Source organism: Mustela nivalis (assembly GCF_964662115.1).
Source record: "Mustela nivalis genome assembly, chromosome: 4".
Taxonomy (NCBI): domain Eukaryota; kingdom Metazoa; phylum Chordata; class Mammalia; order Carnivora; family Mustelidae; genus Mustela; species Mustela nivalis.
Genome location: NC_139023.1, coordinates 137,501,178 through 137,520,494, shown reverse-complemented (window position 1 = coordinate 137,520,494; position 19,317 = coordinate 137,501,178). Strand labels below are relative to the sequence as shown.

General features: G+C 33.8%; 1 protein-coding gene across 15 annotated transcripts in view; it reads left to right on the top strand.

Annotated features, from left to right (window-relative positions):
• The window catches only part of NEK1 (NIMA related kinase 1), a 214,428-nt gene that overhangs the window by 28,373 nt on the left and 166,738 nt on the right, over positions 1 to 19,317 (top strand). For all 15 annotated transcript variants that reach the window (XM_082727264.1, XM_082727269.1, XM_082727266.1 and 12 more), the window contains 6 exons: positions 3,032 to 3,115; positions 6,250 to 6,317; positions 6,432 to 6,518; positions 10,542 to 10,596; positions 13,558 to 13,758; positions 17,624 to 17,684. In XM_082727264.1, coding sequence (XP_082583390.1) covers positions 3,032 to 3,115; positions 6,250 to 6,317; positions 6,432 to 6,518; positions 10,542 to 10,596; positions 13,558 to 13,758; positions 17,624 to 17,684 — 556 coding nt within the window. The remainder of the gene's footprint in view (positions 1 to 3,031; positions 3,116 to 6,249; positions 6,318 to 6,431; positions 6,519 to 10,541; positions 10,597 to 13,557; positions 13,759 to 17,623; positions 17,685 to 19,317) is intronic.

The window sequence follows — 19,317 nt, the reverse complement described above, 5'->3', positions numbered from 1 at the left end:
TTTCTCAGTCAAATAAATAAAATCTTTTAAAAAAATTTAAAAATTGAAAACAAGATACATAAAGGCAGTGCAATTATAAGGATCCTTAGCTTTTTCATAGATGATTAACATTTGTTCAAAAAAAAAAATCAAATGATAAAGTCAGCACAAATCAGAGAAGATTATTCTGGTAGGCTTGGAATATCTGCTTTCTGGGCACATTATGCAGAAAGGTAAAGAGTAAGTTCTTATTCTAAAATCAATTTACTGTTCTAATAGAAAGCCATGTTTTACTTTTCTGTTAATATATTTAGCACTGTAAGTTTTTCAAACTTTTTTTAGTAAAAAATTTGTCAGAACTTAGCATACTTTAGTAAAATTTAAATATCTCATTACACAAAGAAACTTGAGTTTTGAATTAGAGAAGGTGGTATGTAGTATTGTTTTAGTGATCTAACACAATCTATAGTAGTAAAAATAATGCTATATACATAAAATTGTAATTCAGACAAGTTTATGGTCATTATATAGTGTTTGATTGGCTGGATTACATTTTGTAACAAGAATTTGAAAGCCTTTTGAGCAAAAAGTGCCATTATCCTAGCAGTATTTTACAAATATTAATATGAATTAATACGTACAAGGAAGTGAAAAGGGGAGCTTAGAAGCACATTACAATTTGAGGGCCTTTCCTCTTATTCAACCTCAACTGTAAGTAATCAAACCCTAAAAAGAGTCTTGACTGGATAGACAGAGGTAATGGAAATGTTGCCTTTACACTGATATGTGTCCTTCTCAGCTTTGTGTATACCTCCCCATCAAAATTTAGCTGTGGAATCATCTCTTTGTCCAGTTTTATTTTATCACCTCTAGGCTGAATTGGCTGTCCTTCTTTGTGCTTCTTTATTACTACTTTGGGTTTACTCCCCTCCCTCAGTAGTCTTTGATAGGGGCCAACAAACAAGGGCCAACCTCGTACCACTGTCTGTTTGTAAGCAAAGTTTTATTAAAACCACAGTTATGTTTGTTTGCATATAGTAATCTATAGCTGCTTTTATCCTACAGTGGCAAAGTTGAGTTGAAACAGAGACAATATGGCCTGCAAAGCCCGAAAGATTTACTTTCTGGCCCTTTACAGAATAAATTTGGTCTGTGAGCTCTTTCATTACCTTTTTGCCAGTTCCTACAGCTGTTGGCATATCATTGGTGCTGAATACATTTTTGTCAAATTATAAAGGAATATAGGTATGGGAAATATGGTAGTGAAAAACCCTATCTGTAAAAGAGACATGCATGGTTTCTAAAATGTGTTCTAGTTGTACAGGTAGACCATATAAAAATAAGACTCCACTGAGCTTATTTCTTTTATCTTTTGGTACTTTTTCCTAAGCCTTGTTGAACTAATTGCCCTCTTAATGTATGTATCACTGTTATAAAACTTGAGCATTTTATTATAGATATATTTATTTATAAATATATTTCAACCACCATGTGAACTCAAAGTCAGAACAGTATTTCAATTCTCTGCTTATAGTGCCTGATGTGAATATAGAAAGAAACTTAAAAATTGTGTAGCCCTCAGTAAGTATATATACATATATTTGCACTGGGAGATTAGTTTGTTTTGAAAGAAAATTAATTAAAAGTTATTTTTTAAATGGATTATTCTTTTTAAAAAATACTGCAAAGAGTAAAAATTAGTTTGTTGCTTTCATTTTATCTAATGAAAGTTCTCTTCTCTGAGGTGTAAACACTGTTAATTGGTAGCTATTTTTCTGTGCTTCCTTTATTTCTTCTTTCATTCTTAGAAACACCATACCTCATATATAATTATATGGAGCTTAGGTATGTAAAATACACAAAGATTTCTTTTAAAAATGCTAGGAGTATGCTATGCATACCCATTCTAGAACTTTCTTTTTTTCACTTAACAGTATACATGGAAGTACTTAATTATTTTCTGTGGCTTCATGGTATTTCTAGTACAGTGATGTCACAGTGTATTTAACTAGGCCTCTTCATATGTTTATACATGTTTTGCTCTGCTGAACATTGCTGGGATGAATATCCTTTAACACATCCTTTTTGTATTTGTGATGCTGTATCTGTAAGACAAATTTGAAATTCCAGTTGCTCTTTCAAATGGTATATGAATTTAAAATTTTTACATACTTTGCCAAATGACTATGATTAACTTTTTCACAAACAAGGTATGCAAAGAGTTACTTCCTCACATTCTGGCCAATCTTGTGTATTATTTTATTTTTCTCAAGTTACTATTATTCTAGTTATTGTTTTATTTATTTTAATTATTTTCTTAAATAATTAATTATGCTTGATTATGTATTCTGCCATGCAGATGTTTTAAATTTTATATATGCAACATTGTCAGTCTTTTTTCTTGTGATTTAGAGGTTTTGTGAAGGATTAAAAGTCCTTCAATCAAAGATTATAGGAAATTAACCTGTGTTTTCTTTGATTGTTTTATAGTCTAATTTTTTCCTGTTTAAAAATGCCATTTACTTAGAATTCTTTTGGTGTTAGGAATGGGGTAGAAATTAAATTCTTTTACTTTCAAGTAGCCAGTTTCAGAGTGTGTTTATATATGGTAAGTGTGGAAAGAGATGAATAATCAGTGATGACTTCCAAATTTTGAGCCTGATTTTTTTTCCTTTATGACTTTTATTTATGTAGAAAAAATATGTATTTAAAAATAAAGTGACTCACCATCACAGTATCATAAAATATAAAGTATTTCTACTTTTCAGTCTTCTCTGGAAATTTCTGTTTTCTGATTTCTAAGAGATGCTCAGTAGCAGTCTCTTACATTTGAAAGTTAGTGCATACCCTGCACATAATGTGTCAGTTGGCTTGATTATCTCCTTAATGTTAAAAACATTAATTATAGTGAAATTTAAAAATTATAACCTAAATTTGTTTTTTAAGGACTTAGTTCTGCTCAACCCCAAATATTCTATGAGTGCTTTCATTGTTAAGGAAAGACTACAATATAAATTTTAGAAGAAATGACAAATTTGATTTCCCCCCCTAGATTTTGGACTGGTTTGTACAGATATGTTTGGCCTTGAAACATGTACATGATCGAAAAATTCTTCATCGAGACATAAAGTCCCAGGTATGTTTATTCTGTCACTAATAACTTCTACATGGATATGAACATTGAGCCAGCTTTGTTTTGTGGCTAAAATTTTTGAACCCAAATCATTCTGCATCAGATTATCTGTTCTCTCTTTCCCCTTCATTATAATTCTAGAAATCCTCTTTATATGCATCATGTGTTAGATTTCCTGCCTTTTTCCTATATCCTCCTCTTTGTGGATTTACTCTCATAATGATGGAAAAAAACAGAAAATAGATATGTGGAAGGTCTATATCTGGTTGTATTGTATGTCTGAAGATGACCTTATTCACCTCTCTAGCTTTAATGATAATTTGAATATAAACTTCTAGGTGAGAAATTTGTTTTCCTACAGAATTTTGAAGTTATCATTTATTTGTTTTTTGGCTTCTAGTGTTGCTGTTTAGGAATTTAAAGCCAATGATTTCTTTTTCTTTCTTTTTTTTTTTTAAAGATTTTATTTATTTGAGAGAAAGCTAGCAGGGGTCAGGGGGATGGCAGAGGGAGAGAGAGAGGGAGAAGCAGACTCCCTGCTGAGCAGGCAGCCTGATGTGGGTCTTGATCCCAGGCCCCTGAGATCATGACCTGAGCCAAAGGCAAGCGCTTAACTGCCCCTGTTGGAGCTTCTTAATCTAACCCTTCCAAGTACCTTATTTGTTCTTTCACGTTTTATCTCTGTCTCTGAGTTGCATCCTAGGTGAATTTTTCAACCTACTTTCCAGTTAACTAAGTGCTTTTTAAATTTGTGTAAACTGATACTTATCTACTTACTTAAAAAAAAAAAAAAAAGACTTTTTTTCTCTCCAGGATTTTTAAATGGTTTTTCATATACATTTGCTCTTACTCTAATGGCTTTCTTTTTTTTTTTAAAGATTTTATTTATTTGAGAGAGAGTGGGAGGGAGAGGGAGAGAGAATCTGAAGCAGACTGCACATTTAGCACAGAGCCTGACTCGGGGCTCGATCTCATGACTGAGAGATCATGACCTGAGCCAAAACCAAGAGTCAGACACTAAACAGTATCTGACTGAACGACTGAGCCATCCAGGTGCCCCACTGTGATTGGTTTTTGTTTCATAATGTCTTGTTCTTCTTAAGTAGACTTCCTTTATCTCTTTGCAATTTTCTTTTTAAAAAATTTTTTTTAAGATTTTATTTTTAACTAATCTCTACACCCAGTGTGGGGCTCTCTACACCCACTATGAGACCAGGAATCCCATGGTCTGTTGATGGAACTAGCCAGGTGCCTCTCTATCTGCAATTTCCTAAACATTTACTTTAAAGTTCTGGTTGGATTGTTTCACAAAATCAATTCTGTCTAGAGTGAATTCTTGTGCTGATTATTTTATTAGCTTTTTTTTTTTTTTTTTTGCATCAGGTTTCTTCATGCGTATTGGACTTTATTTTTTGGCCACTCTTTGTGAGAAATGTTTTGTCCCCACAGCTCACTCATCTTTGCATACAGGTTTCTTTCATGGATGCCCCACTAGGGCTCACTCACTCCCAGACCCGGTAGCACAGAGGGGATTTGTTAACTGGTGTCAAGGCTATGTATCTGTCTTACCTTCTTACTCCTGCAGCTTCTTATACAGCCTGGTAGCCTCAGGGTGAGTAGTAAGAAGAGGAGAAACTGTGATGGGAGCTTTATACCCCATCCTTCCAGTCCCCCACCTCTCTGCTACCTAATTCCATTTCATTCCATTTTACTCTGTCCCTCTCATCCCCATTTTGTGTCATCTTGGACTGTGAACATGTGTCAATTTAAGTCTCCTCAATGATATGGAGTTTAATTAATGTTCCACAAACTCTTGCCTTTACTGTTTGGTAGAACACTGGAGTTAAGTATTTATGTATGCCAATTAACTGGCTAGTTTTTTATTGCAAATTTTATTGGAAAACTTTTCCAATTTTGGAAAATTTTAAGGTTAATTTGTTACATTTAGGGTAATTAGAATTTTTAGGCAGGCTTATTTTTTTTTAATGGAGGGGAAGGTCTGAGTTTATTTTTTTAAAGCTATGTTGAGATATATGTCAGATATGATGACATTCACCCACTGAAAATTTACAGTTCAGTGATTTTTCGTATATTCAGAGTTGTGAAACCATCACCACTCTCTAATTCTAGAACATTTTTTTTAATCATTCCAAAAAGAAATCCTGTACTGTTAACAATCACTCTCCATTTCCTCTCTACCTAGACTCTGGAAACAACTAATCTAGTTTCTTTCTCAATGGATTTGCCTATTCTGGACATTTTATGTAAATGGAATCATATAATATGTGACTTTGTATATTTTAAATAGTGTATCTTTTGTTGCTAATGAATTGTAACAGTTCTTTTTTTCTGGATACAAATTCCTCATCAGATACATAATTTGCAAGTATTTTCTCCAGTTCTGTGGGTTGTCTATTTACTTTTTTAAAAAAAATTAATCATTTTTAAATTTTTATTTTAATTCAGTTAATTTAACATGTAATGTGTTACTGGTTTCAGAGGTTGAGGTCAGTGATTCATCAATCTTATTTAATACCAGTGCTCATTATATCACATACCCTCCTTAATGTCCATCACCTAGTTATCGCATGTCTGTTCATTTTTGATGGTCTTCTTTGAACAGAAGTTTTTATTTTTGAGAAGTCCACTTTATATTTTCTTTTTTTGCTGGTACTTTTCGTGTCACATTTAAGAAACCATTGCCCAGCCCAATGACATGAAAATATATTCATATGTATTCCTCTAGGAGTTTTGTAGTTTTAGTTCTTATATTTAAGAATCCATTTTGAATTAGTTTTTGTCTATGTTATGAGATAGGGATCTATATTCATTCTTTTATATGTGGATATCCAGCTATTCTTACATTTTTTAAAATAGATTCATTTTTTTTTTTAAGATTTTTATTTATTTATTTGACAGAGAGAGACAGAGAGAGAGGGAACATAAGTAGGGGGACAGGGAGCCCGATGCGGGGCTCAATCTCAGGACCCTGGGACCATGATTTGAGCTGAAGGCAGAAGCTTAATGGCTAAGCCACCCAGGCACCCCTAACTAGATTCATTTATATGAAAAGAGTTGTCAGCTCAGAACTGGATGTAACAGTATTTCTGATTTTTTTTTTTACATCTTTTTCACAGAATATATTTTTAACCAAAGATGGGACAATACAACTCGGAGATTTTGGAATTGCTCGAGTACTTAATAGGTAACATCGATTTTAAACTTTGTTTTGACATAATGTCCATGGTGATATGTATGTGATAATTTTTAATATCCTTTAGTATCTTAAGTTTTTCTAATAATTCTCTTTTTGTTCTAGTACTGTGGAGCTGGCTCGAACTTGTATAGGGACCCCCTACTACTTGTCACCTGAAATTTGTGAAAACAAACCTTACAACAATAAAAGGTATTTAAAATGATGTTCATTACATATATTCCCTTTAAATCTTTCTGTTACATTTTATTTACTAACCTTCAGAATAGTCTTCTAAAATCATTAATATGCATATAAATATATATATAGATATAGATAGATATGTATGTATGTATATACACCTATTCTTTTTTACTATACAGTGAGGGGGATTGCAAAGAAGCTATCTCATGTCTTATTAAAGGACATATAGAAAGTGTCACTTTATTTTTTATTTATTTGTTTATTTATTTAAGTAAACTTTGTACCCCATGTTGGACTTGAATTCATGACCCCAAGATCAAGATCAAGAGTTGCATGATCTTCTGACTGAGCTAGCCAGGCACTCCAAAAGTTTCACTTTATTATTATAAGTTGTAATTGGAAATAGAAATAATTTTTTGGTCTTTGTAATAGTCATTTCCTATTAGATTGTAATAGTTATTGAACACTTACTAAATGCTAGGCCTTATTTTGAATGCTTTCTATGTATTCACTTCTTTAATCTTCACAATAGCCTTGTGAATTGTAGGTATTCATTAATCTTCCTTTGCCTATAAGGAAGCCAAATACAGAGAGAGAGGTAAAGCAACTTGAAAGCTTCAGGCATCTGGCTCCCAAGCCCAAATCCCTAACCGTTAGTTGTACTATGGCTAACTGATTGTGTAATATGTGCGTGAGATGAGGAATTCTGTCACTGAACTCCATTTACCCTTTATTTTCTCTCTTTCTAATTGAAATATCCTAACCAAGAAACATTGGTCTTAAATTTGAAAGCACCCACAGAACCTAAAAGGAAGAAAGTGATAGTTCCTTTTTTTGAGAGTGGAAAGGAAGCTGTATTTAAAACCTGAGCAGTCGAGGCAGAGAACATCATCCTAGCAATGTGCTTTTTTTTTTTTTAATTATTAATTAATTTATTTAAGAGACAGGGTGAATGGCAGGGGGAATAGCAAAGGAAGAGGGACAGAGAGAATCCCAAATAAATAGACTCCCTGCTGAGCATGGAGTCCCAACTCCAACTCAGGACTCCATCCCAGGAAGCAGAGATCATGACCTGAGCCGAAACCAATAGTTGACGCACCTGCTGAGCCACCCAGGCACCCTCCCAGCAATTTTTTTTAAATGATTTTAAATTACAATGATCAGTCTAGTTCATGGAATGTGTTTTTAGTGGATATTCTTAAGGATAGTAGGATTTTCTTTAAAACAAATTAATTTTTCATTTTAATGCTATTGCTGTATCTTATGGGTAAGTCAATTGTGAAAAAAAAATCAGTATTTAAATTAGGAATGGGGGTGCCTGGGTGGGTCAGTGGGTTAAGCCTCTGCCTTCCTCTCAGGTCATGATATCAGGGTCCTGGGATCAAGCCCCATACCATGCTCTTTGCTCAGCTGAGAGCCAGTTTCTCCCTTTCTCTTTGCCTGCTGCTGTGCCTACTTGTGATTGCTTTCTCCTGTCAAATAAATACATAAAATCCTTTAAAAAGATAAATAAATAAGGAATGGATTTAATCATCCTTTGGAGAATTTCATGTAAAATTAATTTTGTGGGAAAAATAGTTTAAAAATGTCATGGATAAGCATCATCAATATACTTCAAAAATTCATATTTTTTCTAAATATGTTTTGAAATATTTTATTAATAGGATCATTAGTTTAATGAGTTTGTTTATACATAGGTCATATATTAACATGTACAAGTACTACATAACTAACAAGTAATAATAAGTTTAATCACACTTAAATTTTTTTATAAGTTGAATCTTGAAATTAAGTAGATTTTTGGAGTTAAAGGTTTATATTTGTAGCTTTTTCATGAGTTTGGTTCAGGATAACCTTGGGATTTCAACATTGGATTTTATTCTTTTCTGTTAAGTTTAACTTTGATGAGCAGTTTTTTTTTTTTTTTTAGTTTTTTAATTTTTATTTTTATTTAATTTTTTTTTAAAGATTTTATTTATCTATTTGACAGACAGAGATCACAGGTAGGCAGGGAGGCAGGCAGGGAGAGAAGGGGAAGCAGGCCTCCCGCTGAGCAGAGAAAGTCCAGTGCCGAGCTGGATCCCAGGACGCCGGGATCATGACCTGAGCCGAAGGCAGAGGCTTTAACCCACTGAGCCACCCAGGTGCCCCTGAGGAGCAGTTTTTGTTGACTACTAAGGATCGCTGTAGCTCTGAACTTAAGTCTTTTATTTTTTCTTTTTAAAAATGGAAATAGAATTTTTTAAATTATAAAAATACATTTAAGATAAAAGAAAGGAAGAAACTATAAAGAACATAGTATATGTCCTTAAAATAATATTAAATAATTAATATATTTACCTTATATTTTAGTAGGCTGTCATAGATTTATTTCAGATTTAATTTTTGTAAATTAATATGTTCTTTTTCATCATTAAAACAGTATTTTGCTTTTAAAATAATTTTTAAAGTCATGGTGTTTTGTAAGTAATTTAATAAAATAAAATAAATTTTAAAAATTTAATAAAATAAAAAATTCCAGGGGTGCCTGGGTGGCTCAGTGGGTTAAGTTTCTGTCTTCAGCTCAGGTCATGATCTCAGGGTCCTGGGATTGAGCCCCGCATCGGGCTTTCCACTCAGCGGGGAGTCTGCTTACCCCCTCTCTCTGCCTGCCTCTCTGCCTACTTGTGATCTCTGTCTGTCAATAAATAAAAATCTTTGGGGTGCCTGGATGGCTCAGTGGGTTAAAGCCTTTGCCTTTGGCTCAGGTCATGATCCCAGGGTCCTGGGATTAGGCCCTGTGTCGCTTCCCTTCCTCTCTCTCTGCCTGCCTCTCTGCCTACTTGTGACCTCTGTCTGTCAAATAAATAAATAAAATCTTTTTAAAAATAAATAAATAAATAAAAATCTTAAAAAAACCATTCTGTATTCATGGAATTTACTGACTTTGTTCTTTTAAATATTATATTTCTTTAATAAAACTTTAATTGTTTGGGCAATGTCCACAATAGCCAAACTATGGAAAGAGCCCAGATGTCCATTGACCTATGAATAGATAAAGAAGATGTGATATATATATATAGGACATGACCTATGTTTTGAGGAGAGCTTATACACACACACACACACACACACACACACACACGCACGCACACAATGGAATACTACTCAGCCATCAAAAAAAATGAAAACTTGCCGTTTGCAACAATGTGAATGGGACTAGAGGGTATTATGCTATGCAAAATAAGTCAGAGAATGATAATTATCATATGATCTTACTGATGTGTGGAATTTGAGAAACAAAACAGAGGATCATAGGGGAAGAGAGGAAAAAATATAGCAAGATGTAATAAGAGAGGGAGACAAACGATAAGAGACTCTAAATCATAGGAAACAAACTGAGGGTTGCTGGGGGAAGTAAAGTAAAGGGATGGGGTAACTGGGTGATAGAGGATATGTGATATAATGAGCAGTGGGTGTTATATACAACTAATGAATCACTGAGCTCTATCTCTGAAACCAATAATAGATTACATGTTAATTAATGGAATTTAAATTTAAAAATGTTAAAAAATAAAGTGAGGGAATTAATAAAGTAATTGCTTAGGCAACTGGCATCTTTCTAATCTGGGATAGCTACTCTTATCATCTAGTTATGGTTGAAATTTTGAGTTTTGGGACGCCTGGGTGACTCAGTTGGTTAATTAAGGGGCTGCCTTCGGCTCAGGTCATGATCCCAGCGTCCTGGGATCGAGTCCCACATCGGGCTCCTTGCTCGGCGGGGAGCCTGTTTCTCCCTCTGCCTCTGCCTACCACTTTGTCTGCCTGTGCTTTTGCATTCTTTCTCTCTAACAAAAAACAAAAACAAAAAACCCAAACAATTGCCATAAGGCTGATTGGCAAAGTTGATTGTTTGAGATTTTGAGCTTTAAAGGATATGTTTTATGGAACAGATATTTTTGGAGAACATTTTCATTGTGCTTTTATTTCCTTTAAATGAAAAAAATTAAATTCTGATACTTAGAGAAAATTTCTCATTTTTCCCTTTTCTAGTGACATTTGGGCTCTGGGGTGTGTCCTGTATGAGATGTGTACGCTTAAACATGCGGTAAGTAGAGGTTTCTGAAATATTTAAAAAATTGTGTTCTAAAGTACCTGTAAATATATATGTATAAATAAATAAATAAGTGTGTGTGTGTATATTTTTAATCATATGCCACCTTTCAGGTCACTCTCTTTTACTAGAAGTTCTCTGTCAGTTTTTAAATTTCTCATTTTTTCTCAAGTATGAATTTAAATAGATTTTCCCTTAATATATATGCATATATTATATACATATGTTATATATTTGTTATTATAATACATATGTCATACTTTTTTCCAGGAATTTTTTTTTTTTTTTTTTTTAAGATTTAGTTACTTATTTTGGAATGAGATAGAGTGAAAGAATCTCCAGCAGATTCCCTGCTGATTGGGGAGCTGGACTAGGGTTTGATCCCACAACCCTGAGATCATGACCAAGAGTCAGATGCTTAACCAACTGAGCCATTCACACACCCCTCCACCAGGAAATTATTTCTAATGACAAAAATAAACTTGCTATCTTTTTAGTGTTCTATTTATATGTGAATATGGTGTTTTAGCTTAATGATTTTTGTTTCATCTTAGCAATTTCTTTTAAAACACCCGAAGTATTTGGAATTGAATTGTATTTGAGTTTGGAATTGAAATTAAAGGACATTTTTTGACCTGTTCATCAAAGGATTTTATCAACTCAGATGCCCTTTAATTAAAAATTTATTTTGGGGGCACCTGGGTGGCTTAGTTGGTTAAGTGTCTAACTCTTGATTTCAGCTCAGATCATGATCTCAGGGTTGTGACTGGGGTGAGAGTGAGCTAGGCATTGGGCTCCAGGGTCAGCAGGGAAGTCTGCTTTGCCTCTCCTCTGCCCCTTCCCCTGCTTGTGCGCGCACGCGCGCGCGCGCACACGCGCGCGCGCGCACACACACACTCATTCTCACTCTCTGTCTCTCTCTTTCTCAAATAAATGAATCTTTAAAAAATTGTTTTTTAATTTTTGAGACTTTGTTGAGATGGGCATAATATGCCCCAAAAGGGGAGTTTTTTCTTAAATAGGTTGAATTTTAATCACTTTCCATTTCAAAATTTTACTTTTTAAAAATGCTCCCCTGGGGGTGCTTGGGTGGCCCCGTCAGTTAAGAATCCCCAACTCCTGATTTCTGCTCAGGTCATGATCTCAGGGTAGTGAGATAGAGCCCAGTGTTGGGCTTCTTTCTGGGCATGGAGCCTGGTTGAGATTTTTTCTTTTGCTTTCCCTCTGCTCCTCCCTTTATTCCTCCCCTCAACCCTATATGGGCATGCTCGCTCTCACAAAAAAAAGTTTCCTCCATTAAGCAATAATGTATTTTCTTTAACGAAAACTTAAGAAAATAAATAAAAATGTGAAGAACTGAATGAATATCAAAAGCAATTCTTCCAATTGGTAATGAGTATTTGTAATACTTTGTTTCCTTCCAGACTTTTTTCTAGATTAATTTATAAAAGAAGTTTTTTTTTTCCTTTCTGCAGTTTAATTATATTGTATAAACAGTTTTAGAGCTTGTTTTTATTGCTTGATATTATTTGGGGGATATTTTTTCTTTGTTATGTTTTTCATGGTTGCATACTCTTAATTTTAAGACTGTATTACCTTATAAAAGCATAGACTGCCAAAGTGATATGGAATGGCAGTTTATCGGATCTATATTTGAAGGAATCGGTCAGTTTCTTGACACACAGCCATTTTGGGTATAAATCAGTGTGTTTTCTTTAATTTTTTCACCTATATTCTGTCACCATTGCTTCTATATTTTGGAATTACATACTCTTAAGTAGACACATGAAATTAACTAATTTACTAACCTTTATGAAAAGTTTGTCAGTTGAGGGACTGAAAATTCACTGTAGTGAAGGAATAATCTATCCTGCATTTAGAATTTCTCCTTAGGTACATAGCTATTTCTAGACTACTGAATTGTGCTCAAATTTTAGTATACTGAATATCATATTTTAAATGTCTGAGAGAACTCAAGATTTAGCAAAACTTTTTTATACTTCGTATAATCACCAATACCTAATTTATAGCGTGTTTTGTTTTGTTGATGGGTATGTTAAGAACATAATGCATAACTGTTCTGTTCTATTTTAGCAGAGATGTCAAAAGCTTAATTTTATTTACTTTCAAAATTAAATCTTTAGATTTTAAACTGCCCCACTGCTGTTGGTTTTTTTAACTTAAGTTAGAATTTATATTGTGTTTACTCCTTAAATATATACTATTCTGATATGGCTTATATTCCCCTTTGGAGTACTTGCCATGTTTCTTACTACATGGCTTTTGGGAGCATCACACACTTACCAATAATAATAATCAGTGTTTAAAGGAAAGTAATTAGTATTATTTTTAAAGATTTATTTATTTGAGAGAGAGAAAGGGCATATGCACACAAGTTGGGCAAAGGGCAGAGGAAGAGAATTTCAAGCAGACTCCCTGAGTTGGATGCAGGACTCGATCTCATGGCCCATGAGATCATGACCTGAGCTGAAATCAAGAGTCGGACCCTTTACTGACTGAATTAGCTAGGCGCCCCAGTACTTTCATTTATTATGTTTTTTCCCAGTACTGTTTTAGAGTTAATTTCTTGTTCCACTTACTGCAACAGGGCCACAGGTAGGCAGGTCTTGAATGAAGACTACAGGTTTGTTTTTGTCTTTATTATTGTTTTTATAAAATCTTTTAATACCTTTATTCTATCTTTTAGTATTTTGAGTAAGCAAAAATTAATATTAAACTTTTTATGAGGACTAATATTCTCTTAAATGTGTTTATAAATAACCAAGTGAACTTTGTTCTAAAGAACATATGCTAAAAAAAAAAGAACAGATGGTGATTAGAATATTTGTAAGAGGACTGTATTTCTGTTCTATGGGAAAATAACTTTCTCAGTGTTTATTCCTATTTTCAATTTATGTATGTTTCATATATGTTAATTTATTTTCTGGATTTTAGTTTGAAGCTGGCAATATGAAAAACCTGGTACTGAAGATAATATCTGGATCTTTTCCACCTGTATCTTTACATTATTCTTATGATCTCCGCAATTTACTCTCTCAGTTATTTAAAAGAAATCCTAGGGATAGACCATCAGTCAACTCCATATTGGAGAAAGGTTTTATAGCCAAACGCATTGAAAAGTTTCTCTCACCTCAGGTATGTTTTTTTTTTTACTTTAAAGTAATAAGGTTTTGGTGCTTAAATTAGGACATGACCTATGTTTTGAGGAGAGCACATCATAGTTCTGGGAGAATGAAATGCTTTTTTCAGATGACATTGGAGTCACCTTTCTTTCTTCTCTCATATCCTTCCTCTTTGGATTTGTTTCCTAGTTGTGAATCTGTAGGAGGGAAAACATTCTTCCTGTGTTTCCTCTTAACACTTAATACTGAACTTCTCACCCTTCCAATCACCGAATGTGTGGTAGTTTTTCCCACACCAAGCACTTCTGCAACACAGCTGGGTGTCCAGTTTAGTTCAATTCTGGGACTACCTGGTGATACAGTTCATCAGATCCCACAGCCTGCTGAAGGGATACGAAGGGCAAGGGTGCTGAGTGCTGGAGCTTTTGTTGCAGTGAAGTTAGAATGCGTCACCCTGCTGGCATGTTTACCAACACAGAAGCTGTACAGATCCTGTCCTTCAGCTTTTTATGGAGGCTTTATTATGTAGACATGATTGACTAAATCATTGGCTTTTAGTGTTTGAATCAACCTCAGTCCCTTTCCTCTCAGGAAGGGGAGTGAGACTAAAAGTTTCACCCTCTAATCACATGGTAGATTTTCCTGGCAATCAGCTTCCATCCTTAGGGGCCTTCCAGGTGTCATCTCATTAACATATATTCAGGTGTGGTTGAAAGTGGCTTGTTAGGAATAACAAAAGACACCTTTATTCTCTTTAAGGGTTTTAGGAGCTGTATGCCAGGAACTAGACACAAGATATGTATTTCTTAAGATAAATCACAATATCACAGAATCATTCCTTTGTCTTGGGTTTCTGTTGTTTTATTTTCCAATTTTTTTTTTTTTATTGTGGTAAAATGTGCACAACTAAAATGCATCTTCCTAACCATTTTTGAGTGTCCAATTCAGTGGTATTAAATAGATTTTCAATGCTCTGCAGTTAATACCACCATTCATCTTCACAACTCCTCATCCTATAAAACAAACTCCTTCCCATTAATCAGTAACTCCCCATTCCTTTCTATCACAGCTTCTGGCAGTCACCTCTCTACTTTGTCTTCTTAGGTTTCTAACTGTAAAATTATTATTGAAAATTTTTTTAATCCAGTATAGTTAACATATACAGGGTTATATTAGTTGTACATGTACAATATTCAATGATTCTGCACAGTAGTGCTCATCAAGATAAGTGTACTCTTAATCCCTTTCACCCATGTCACCTATCCCCCTACCCACCTCCCCTCTGGTAACCATCTCTAATTGTAAAATTATTAAATGTTTCTGTGCCTCAATGACCTATAAACAATGAGATTATAAATATATTTACATCATGAAGTGGTTGTGAGAATTAAAAAAAAGTGATAATGTACATAAAGTTCTTAATGTCTAGCATGCAATAAGTGCTTAATACATTCAATACAAAACATTATCAATGTGTCATTTTATTATACAAATATAAACATATTAGTATCTTCATAGTTTTTTTTACTTTTATATGCTCATGGGATAGGGATAAGAGGGAAGTGTCATATATTCTCTGGGTTAACAGAACATCTGTGAACAAATAATTTTCAGAAAACAGAAATGTGGATTTAATTATTACTACCAGGAGAACACATTAGTCACCAAAAAGCCAATTAAAATGTATAGATTGAAGGTTACTTTTATAGGATATAGCAAGAATCTCTGAAACGTAGGTGTCTTATAAAACTCCTTTGTTATAAGTAACAATTTCAAGAACATTTATGAGGCAATATACTATTGTTTTTTGGCAAAGAAAGAATAACTTCATTGAATCTTGCTGAGGTTCCCCCAGTCCCAAAACCAGTGGTTTGGACATAACAGTCTCAAGGCTGAAGCACTGGAATTCAGGTAGCCAGCAATGAAGGAAAATGTGCAAGCCTGATTTATCAAAATTTATAATATGGAAAGAAAAAAGGACAGATTATGATTATTAAGAAGTGGAATATTTCATAGTATATGTTTAGTTATGAATAGCTCCTTGTTAATATTTAGACATCACTTAGATTTCATTTTTGTGAAAATCTCTTTGTTTATTTTCTGCTATATATCACTTAGTATTCTTGTGAGAAAGTTTGTAATATATTTTTTAAGGCTTTAACTTTGAAACAGTTTGTAAGCTTAACTGTATAATGTATGAACTACAATAATATTCTGTAGAGTTTTTAAAAAATTACTTCTCTAACTGCTGTTACCCAAGGTTTAATATGGCTTAATTCTCAATCTTACACATGCTGGAGGAAGCTTGACAAATCATGGTTAAGCTCTGATTCCTTAGCAATATGGGTGTTGTCCAATAGTACTTTCAGTAATGCGTCAAGAATGATGTGTTTTATATCTGCATTGTTCAGCATTGTTGCCACTAGCCACATGTGGTTGTTGAATATTTAAGTATTCATAAGTTGTTGAATACTTAAGTATGACCAAGTGGCTGAATTTTAAATTATATTTATTTAAAATTTTAATTCAAATAGCTACTTATGGGTGACAACTATATTGGACAACACGGCATAGAGATTGAAAAATCTTGGATTCTTCATGCCCCACCTCTTAGTTCATATTTGTATTCACACCAAAAAGACTCACCTTCAAGCAGTGAAAGAGAGTATCCAGTCTGGGGCAGTTTGGAGTGCATAAACCACCCATTGTCTTCCATGCAAAAGAAAGGGAAAAAAAGCAAATGTTCAGAAGAGAAAATTCATTTACACAGTTGCTCTGAACTATCTGTGAACCAGGTCTTCACTTAATTTATCTTTTGGTGCAGTGGTTTTTAAGCTTTACCATACTTTTAAAAAATCACTTGGAGGACATTGCTGGGTCCCATCACTATCATTTCTATTTTAGTGTTTCTGAGGTGGGAGCCTGAGAACTTCCACATTTAATATGTCCCTGGTGATGCTGATTCTGCCAGTATGAGACTTGAAAGCTGCTATTAGGGGATCCTTAATGGGACAGAAGACCATCTCAGTCATGGTTTTTTGACTATTGGAGCATCTGTTCCACTGCTGCTGTGTAAATATTCTCTTCAGCAGGCCTCATTTTTCTTAAAAAAAAGAAGAGAACATTCACTTGTTTTCCCATTCTCCAGCCAGTAAGAAAAAAGCAGGCTTAAATTGAGTTATATCTTTGTTGGCATCATATTTTGTACTTAATGAGGGGGAAAAGAAAATTTAGTAAATAGGGAAAAAAATGACTTGTGGGAAATACTAATGATTTTTGCTTCTCAAAACTTGTTCATGAATGCTGGAGAATAGGTCCTGGAGTGTTTTATTAATAGTAAAAAGAGACACTTATTGGATTATCTAAATTATCTAAATTTTTATTATTTAAATTATCTAAATATTCAAATATTTATCCTGTAGTATGTTTATAACTACATATTGTTTAAAGTGAAAACTCATTGGAGAGGCTGAGAAGATTCAGAGTAAAGTTGAAATAACTGAGAAGTTAATGAGTGATTATTATTGAGGTAAATGAGGGATTTGGCTGTATATAAAATATGGAGACTATTCCAGATAAGGAGGTAATTATGTTAAATTGCTGAGACATAGAACAGGAAGGCAGTTTATGGGGGCCTTTGTGGTTCATTAGGTTAATATGGGAAGAAGGGTTATGTAGGAAAGTAATAAAATAAATCTGTAAGAGTGGAAGAGAATTAGTATGAGGAATTTGGGATTACTTAGGTTGAATAAGTACAGTTTATCTGATAGCATATATGTGACTGGAAAGGGAAAAATGTGATCTGAATAATGGGTAGAATTTTTATTTTGGAAATTTGATGTCTTTTCTAACTTTTTTTTGTCCTTTTTCAATCTCAGCTTATTGCAGAAGAATTTTGTCTAAAAACATTTTCCAAGTTTGGAGTGCAGCCTGTACCAGGTAAATGAAATTTAATATGAGTCCTTTCATCTGTTTGCAGTAGTCAATATATTAATTCTAATTAGTAATACTTTCTAATTATACTAGAAATGCATGGAGATATAGTAAGTTGGGGTAAATGTAGATAAATTTAATCCAGAGGAAATGCATCTTTAAATTATTTTTGATATATGACAGTATATAACACTTTGTGATGAATTAATAACAAAATTTCCAAAACTTCTTGTCTGCCTTATTTGAATTAAATCTGTCTTGAAGTCTTCCATCTTTATCAGTTGCTTAGCTGATATTCTGAGCAGATTGTCGTAGAATGTTCTAAAATGTCTTAGTTAAGTGTTTATATATTTTTCTGTAAGAAGTACTTCATACTCTAAAATTTTTAAAAAGTGAATTAATGGAAAGTCAGGTACCTTACCAAGGATAATTTTGTTTTAAATGTGGCCAGCAGGGACACCTGGGTGGCTCAGTTGGTTGAGCAGCTGCCTTCGTCTCAGGTCATGATCTCAGCGTCCTGGGATCGAGTCCCGCATCGGGCTCCTTGCTTGGCAGGGAGCCTGCTTCTCCCTCTGCCTCTGCTTGCCATTCTGTCTGCCTGTACTCGCTCTCTCTCCCTCTCTCTCTGATAAATAAATAAAATCGTAAAAAAAAAAAAAAATGTGGCCAGCAGCAGTAGAATATTTGTAGGATTGTAGATATGGTTATATACTATGTGTATGTATATACATATATCTGTGTGAGAAGGAAATTACATTTGTTCTTCATAGAATGATTTCAGAATGGATTTCTAAAATCAGTGGAAGTTATATAAGATTTGAGGATTATATTGTTTTTCAAACAATGCTTTCCAGGTTCTCCATTTTGAGTTTGAGTAAATTAATAAAAATAAATACTGTGTAATGCTGGAAGTCCATGTAAGCTGAAGTGGTATATGGCAGCGTGTTCTTAGGAAGGCCAGCTATATTTAGCTCTTTGTAAAGACCCTTAGATTCATCCTGTCAGTATGCAGAGACTCTCAGTTCCTCGGAAATCAATTCACTCTTAAGCAGAACTCACAAGAAACTGACACACAGCTGAATCAGCATGTCTTTCCTGGTGGTCAAACCTCATGAGAAGTCAAATCTTAAAAGCCTCATTGTCACAAAGACCAGAAATATTCCATGTCATCACATTCTTTCCATGTAGATAAGCCTACATAGGAATTAGAAAGTTATTTTGCTCTAACAGGAGTTGGATGAATGAAATGTTTAATAGCATGAGGCTGAAATAGGAATTGTATTACTGATGGGTCTGTAGATACTTTGTAGGCTCCAACTCCCTATATTAAGCTTTATACTACTGGTGGCCCATCACTGAGCCTGAGAAACACTCCCAAAGCAGATAAGTAAATCTCCCTCTTTCTGGAAGTGAATGGGAACTATTTAATATTTTTTCACCTGGGAATATTCATTTTTATTTTTAATTTTATTTTAATTTTTTTGTCATTTTATTTTTTTTCAGTGTTCTAAGATTCATTGTTTATGCACCACACCAGTGAATCTTCATTTTTATAAAACTTTTGTGACGTTAGCTTCTTCTTCAGTATGTGTGCCAGTATGTGTACTGGTATACACGATATTTCTTTGGTCATTTTAAT